Source organism: Austrofundulus limnaeus, unplaced genomic scaffold (genome assembly GCF_001266775.1).
Source record: "Austrofundulus limnaeus strain Quisiro unplaced genomic scaffold, Austrofundulus_limnaeus-1.0 Scaffold524, whole genome shotgun sequence".
In the NCBI taxonomy this organism is placed as follows: domain Eukaryota; kingdom Metazoa; phylum Chordata; class Actinopteri; order Cyprinodontiformes; family Rivulidae; genus Austrofundulus; species Austrofundulus limnaeus.
In genome coordinates, this window is record NW_013952926.1 from 176563 (window position 1) to 183456 (window position 6894).

The 6894-nt window shown below is 40.3% G+C and overlaps 1 protein-coding gene across 3 annotated transcripts in view; it reads left to right on the top strand.

Annotated features, from left to right (window-relative positions):
- The first annotated feature begins 292 nt into the window (after window positions 1-292).
- ankrd28a (ankyrin repeat domain 28a) overlaps window positions 293-6894 on the top strand; it is a 19285-nt gene continuing 12683 nt past the window's right edge. Inside the window, exons 1-2 of one of the 3 annotated variants that reach the window (XM_014026083.1) lie at window positions 301-471; window positions 862-919. In XM_014026083.1, the coding sequence (XP_013881537.1) occupies window positions 875-919 (45 nt within the window). In that variant the 5' untranslated portion in view covers window positions 301-471; window positions 862-874. Of the gene's footprint in view, window positions 472-861; window positions 920-5363; window positions 6127-6894 lie in introns of those variants that run through there. The other 2 variants (XM_014026084.1, XM_014026082.1) reach the window with 2 other exon arrangements.

Here is a 6894-nt window from a genome sequence, read left to right on the forward strand (position 1 = left end):
TAATAAAGCTGACATACAGGAAAGGGTTTATTTAAATATGTGTCTAAATATTAGTTTTTATAACAACATTTTACCTTTAAAACTATGAGCTGTAGGCGTCTGTACATACACAAAAATTAATTAAATCTTGGGTAGATAACATGTTTGACACACCTCAATTCTAAACTGTAAATTTGAGCATGTCTGTGCACAGTTTTCAGAGATGTAAGATGGAAAAGTTTTCTACCATTTTTGCCAACAGAAGAAGAAGAACTCTCCCAGTTTGACTGGTCCGTGTCGCTCCTTGGTTTATTCCTGACAGGAAGCGGGGGGTGAGCTGAGAGCTGCTCCCTTTTTTTTTTTTTTTTAAGTTCCCCCCCGGGTACTTATTTTACAGTAACTCCGGGTTACTCACTGCCTGTTTTTTCTCTCTCTCTTTTGTTTCTTTTATGTATTTTTAGGGCTATGGCTGTGTTGAAGATACACGACCAGGTAAGGTAACGCGTCGAGCTAACATCTGGTTAGCTAACCTAAAGCTCGAAGAACTGACGAACAATAGTTTGTTCGTGGATTCAAGTTTGTCGCGTTGGTTTTGGTGCTAACCTCGGTTTTAAAAGCCACGACTTTTTCTTTCTTTTTCCTTTTTCTTAATGTAAACATCTACAGGCTAAGCTAGTGTTACATCSCTCCTGTTATTTCATGTTAGCTAACTAGCTAGCGGTAAAAGTAAAAGGAATTAGCAGAGATAACGCAAAGGAGGACGCTAACGTGTCTATTTTTGTTCTGTTTGCCCAGTTACGCAATGAGACATTTTCGCGCTTTTGACTGTAGCACATCATGTTTTTTTTTTGTTTGTTTGTTTGTTTGTTTGATGATGTACAGATGACAAAGCTGGATGGTTAGGAGCTGTTTAGGATGGCTAACTCCCTCCTTCCCAATTGTAAGCTCATAAGAGTCAACACTTTCTCTGCTACTTACTCTCACCAACTCTTATTAACTCAGAAATATCAGACAACAGGTCGGTTTTGTGTTTTGCTGTGGGGAGTCCTGCTTTGTCAGTTGTCTGTGCTGAAGCTAGATGATTATTCAGCTGTTGCAAACGATAAGAAAGGCTGTCAGACTGAAATAGCAGGTGGTGTTTGAGCTGATCTGAAGGCTACAGCTGCCTTCGTGTAGACACAACCCAAAGGATCAGTGACTGCCAAAGAGCAGAAGTTCCAGGGGTGTCCAGTTCTGGACCTCGGGGGGGCCACTATCCTGTATGGTTTGTTTGTTTTTGYTCCAACTCACTTAATTTGAATGAATGGTTGATTACCATGCTTTTGCAGAACTTGAAGAGGTAATTCAATCACTGATGATGGAACAGGGAAACAAGTGGAACATGCAGGATGGTGGCCCTTGAGGACCAGGAYTGGACACCCGTGCCTCACGTGGTACCCTCATGGAGTTCAAGTCTCTGCGAAGTCACACTTTCCTGATAAATAAAGATAACAYTAATAACACATTGCAAAAATAATTGACCCCGCTCAGGTGATTTGGTTTAAATCTTTGTTTATAATTTGCAAAATAAATTACCTTTTCGTTATCCCTCAGTAAATCAAATCATCAAATTAGAATTCCTAATGTCTCTTTTTTATTTTGTACATCCGTCGTAAAACTTTGTAATAACTGTTTTTAAAGCTAAAAATGTGTCATAATGAGCCACTGATTGTGAAGCTTATGTTGCCCATCCTGAACTGACCACTGAATAGACGGAGGAGTGTTTGTGATTAGGCTCTGCTTTGTATTCTTCATTGTTATCCTTGCTGCTTGCTGATAGAAAATGGACAAAAGGACAAAAATAGTTACATTCATAGAGGCTGAACTGGAGACAAACTTCTCAGGCTTTTTGGCAAAGCCTTTTCACTTATTTGGCCTCTAGAGGGTGTCCTGTTGCTTAGAAACATACAAGTGTACTGATACTAAAGAGTGATAACATAAAACTCTGTTATGATAATGTAAATACACCCAGATTATATGTTTGCTTGCTGGGGACCATGTCTTACATAAGCCTTAGACAAATAATCCACACACAAATATCCTGTATTTAGATATTTGCTTTGTTTTACATTGATATTGCATCTGAGTACACCTAAAGTATAATGGATCCAGTGGAAAACAACAAGGACAACAGAAAATACAAAGAAAACAGCTATGTTTACTCTTCACGCCAGTATATGTGCTGTGATATGCACACAGCGTAGTAGGTAGATGCCTTTAGAATCTCAAAACAAAAACTAAAACTKTACTCCATACARTARTTTAGTAAACAGACTAAACAAGTTGTACRTTTTATTAAAAGTTAAAGCTATATTGTCATAATTTAGTGTGGACATAAGCATACATGTTCTACATAGTGTCACAGTTGCAAAGCTTTGATTAAAAATGGCCGCCTCTTGAACTTAAARGGCCTTTGAATCTTCATTGCTCTTGTCTGTGGGAGTACTGTGAGTGTGCCAGCGCACACGCACACTGGCTGACACGTGCAGGCTTTTGTGCTCCGGTTCTGGGATAAAGTTACACACACACACACACACCACTGCATCCTGTCGCTCAGTCAGAGCAGAGGTCAGTTTAACCCTGTGAGCGGTCGCTCGCACGTCGAGCACGCAGTCATGTTAGGTTCTCTGTGAAGCTGTCAGAGTGGATTGTTTTTCAGYATATTTTATTTGCATCTCCTTGTTTAGATTGTGTTTACCTTTTTTTTGTCTCAGTTCATTTATGACTCAACAAGCACTAAAAATGTTTACTTGGTGCAAACAGGCAAACATTGGGCCTCATGCAAGAAYGTGTTCGTATTCTTATCCTAAATTTCTCTTACTTTTGTTCGTACAAAGGGTTCGTACGAAGATGTCACRTCAGATTCAACAAACTCTTCTATCTTCAGGAAAAGTGTGTAAATGAGCTGCGTAAATTCCACCTGTTCGTATCCAGCTGCTTGTGCACGCGAGAGATTAGCATAATTACCACCCCAAAAACACCATATAAGGCTGTATTTCCTGCCTCAGATATCAGGAAGTGTCCATTCATGAAAATGACAGCGAAAACTAAAAAGAAGAACTTTACGAGTTCAGAGATTGAAGTCCGTCTGTCAGAGATCCAGAAAAGAAAATCTGTCATTTTTAGCAGGTCAGCTGTGGAATAAAAAGAGCTGCTAAAACTAAGCCGCACCGCACTACCCCACCCCCCACCCCCGCGTTCGCAGGTGGTCTCAGATGCGGGTTTGAAATAAGCATTTTAAAATGTTTTCAAAATAAGTCGGGCACTTTGGAGAAAACTCAGGACTCACTGGAGGGATTATTTATCCCCTCTGGTCTGGGAACGTCTCGGAGTCCCCCAGGACGAGCTGGAAAGTGTCGCTGGGGAGAGTGGGGTCTCTTTGCTGCTGCCCCCGCGACCCGATCCCGGACAGCCAGACGGACGATTTATATTGTTAGTCTAAATTATTACATTTAAAATTATAACTCTAATTCAAGCAGAATAGCCTATTGTCAACATAATTATGGAGTGTGATTTATTTTCAACTCAAAATATCTTCAAACTAACGAAATATAAAGTTATTAGGGAGGAAAATCTGCCTGGATAACAGCAGACTGACTGCTCGTAAAATATACGACAGGTCTGGACCACTCGTGAATTTTGTTCGTATCTGAAAAAAATCTTAGAATACGAAAACATTGGTGAATGCCACAAATTCTCCTAAATCACTCRTACGCACAAMTTAAGAACAAATCTGTGYGTACGAACGGTTTTTGCATGAGGCCCAATGTTTTCTCAGTTTTTGTTGACAGRCTGTTGCTGTGGTTTTGTAATGCTACTTCATGRATGCCTACTATTATTAGCTGGTTAAATACTCAGAATAGTTGGTGTGCATTTTGCTTTACCAAACAGTGTTTTTGTTTGTGCCACTGATGTAAAATTGTAATGTCATATTGCCTGTTGTTGTAATAGAAGGGTTCCAGTCTGGGGGATCATATTTAGTTTCTTTTTTTTTTAAATTAACTCCCTGAATGGTGAAGCTGTTAAATTCAAAGTTTACGGCTGCAGAATGAGACCAATCCACTTCTCTCTTTCGTTTGCCCTCCGTTGCACCATTCCTCCCTCTGCGTTAATGGGGTTGTGTGGCCTGGCAAGTCTGCTCCTTTTAGGATCTGTGCTGAATGCGAAAGAGCCGGAGACACACACACACACAAACAGTCGTGCACGCACAGACTGGTCTTGTTAGCTACCCTCACATTCTCTGGCATAGCCAGTTTGATCCAGTTTTATAATGAGACAGGCTCTTTTGAAGTTTTGCCACCAGTAAACCAAAGAGGGCACAGACATGAACCAACACTTATTATTCATTTTATTTATATGTTAAAGGAGAGAGCACTGAATATCTTAGGCACATTTTTTTAACCACATCATTTTGATTACAGCTTTTTAAGATGCCCTTAAGCCTGGTCAATTAGCTTAATATAAAAGGCCTTTTAGTGTTTGATATTGTGCGTCATTGTACAATAACAAACATCTCTGCTAGACTAGTACTGAAGGTCAGATGAATCATATGATATCCAAACTGTGGGAAAGTGCTCAACAAATAAATTTTTGTTTGCTGGACGTAACATTTTGGACCAGTGTTCACAAAATAATCRTCACAGCTTCACTTTATTAGTTAAAATAGTATAATTTATTGTATGAATTTGTAGATTGGCATCAACCAATAAGACTGTATTTTCTATCAAAACAGAGCCTTTGCTATATTTTTTATTATGATGTTTCCCACTCCAGATTTTTTTAAATTCTTGCTTTATCTGTCAGAGATATTACTGACCGTATTGCTTCAGTTTCTCTCTTCATCTTTCCATTTCTTTGAGTCCTTTGAGGCTCTGGATTAGGGCTGCCACAATTAATCGATTAATCGACGACTAATCGATTATTAAAATAATCGATGACTAATTTAATAATCGATTAATCGTTTTCCCTTTTTTTTGTTCTTTACTTTGTTTTTCTCTYCAAACTGCTTTGACACCTTCCACTGCCACATCTGCCTTTCTGTCCTTGACACACATGCACAGTAGKGGTAACTGGGGTAGGCCGTGGACGTCACAAGACATTATACAGACAGGCTCTGGTATCATGGCTACCTGGCAACAGAGCTCTAAAGTGTGGGATCATTTTAAGAAAATGAAAGAGAAACCTGTGCAATATCTGCAGAGCAGAACTCGCCTTCCACAGCAATTATTTTTAGTTAGCATATAGCTAAAATCTAACCATGGTTATATAATAGCAGCTGCAGTCTGGCGCGATAAGCTGTATGTTTTATATTCAATTAACATGATCTGATTAGTCGACTAAACGAAAAAATAATCGGTGATTAATCGATTATAAAAATAATTGTTTGTGGCAGCCCTACTCTGGATACCTGCCTACAGTTATGTATCACTCTTTCGTTTTCTCTCTCAGTCCCCTCCCCCTGTTCCTCTCCTCCTTTTTATGAAAGAGTCAGCAGTCTGGCTGAAATGAGCGATGCCTTCCCACACATACATTGAGTGCTGTTGCCCCGTCTGAGCTAATCGCAGAGTCTGTGTGTGCGTTCCCAGCTGCAGCTTCAGCACTGAGGATATGTTGCTTCCTGTGGGCTGCCGGGCAGCCCGGGCTCGCTCTGCCGCATGCCTCCTACCGCCACCATTACGCAGAGGAATTCCCTGCTGTCTCCGCTGCCGCTTCTCACAGACGGTGTGAGTGTGGGTTAGAGAGAGGAGCTGCAAGGCGACAGACAGAGGACAGGGTTGGATCTCACTTTGGATTTTACGTGAAGATGTGCAGTGTTTGTTCACGTGGAAAACACTTTTTATGGGATCCTTTGCTGACCTTGGTGTTACAGGACTGCGCACAGATGTAAAAAGAACACAGTGTATCTATGTGTGTGTGAGCGTGTGTGTTTTGTATGAGTGTCTGTTCCTGATGCGGTCCGAACGGGCTAGCCGTGTGTGTATCGTGGTGTTGGAGGAGGTGGAGGAGGATGAGCCCTGTTCTTCATCCCCTCCTCCTCCTCTGCCCAAATCATCTCTTTACCGCAGATCTCATCATGTTTCTAGAAGGGCTGCTGCTCAGGATGACAAGGTGAGAGGGACGCCTCGACTTAGTTCTGTCGTTGAAACGAGTTTGTCTCTTTTTACTGGAGGGTTTGCCATCTGTTGCTTTAATGTAAATAACATGAAGTGGGATTTTTCTCTCATTTGGCCTAAGTCTAAACTTCTCCTGAACTACATACTTGCATGTCTTGTAACAAAATACAATGGACTGGCAACACCTGTCAACCAGCAATAAAAATAACACAAGTGTAGTGGGGCCATGTGAAAAGACTCCTGATTTTTGCAGCTTATCAGCAAAGCCTGGTTTTTAAAGTCTCCGGGGATGGATGAATAAAAGACAAGCTTACAGTTGAAAGTTGGAAAAAAAGTCATTTTTATTTTGTGGGAGAAAATTGTGAGAAGAGGAGTGCTGACTTTCACTGCAGGATCTTTGTAGCTTCTGTGTCTTTTGTTTTAGCTGTTTTTTGTTGCAACAGTTTGAGACTGATTCTGGCCTACTGGACACTGGGTAAAAATGATTTAAAAAAACATAGACAGTGCTAATCACAGAGTCTGGCTGTAACTAACTGTATGTACACTCTGTACTGAATGGTATTTAATATAACTATCTGTTTTCAGTCTGTTCTGGAAAAAAAAGACTAAATGGAAAAAGTTTTATCAATGAAGCTTGTGTGTTATAGAGGTAATGTATTCCAAAAGTGTGAATTGGGACATTGTTGATTTCAAAAGACCTTCAAAATTTGAAGACTCTCGAGACCTAAAAAAATGTGCACAATCATGTCATCAATCTTTATTT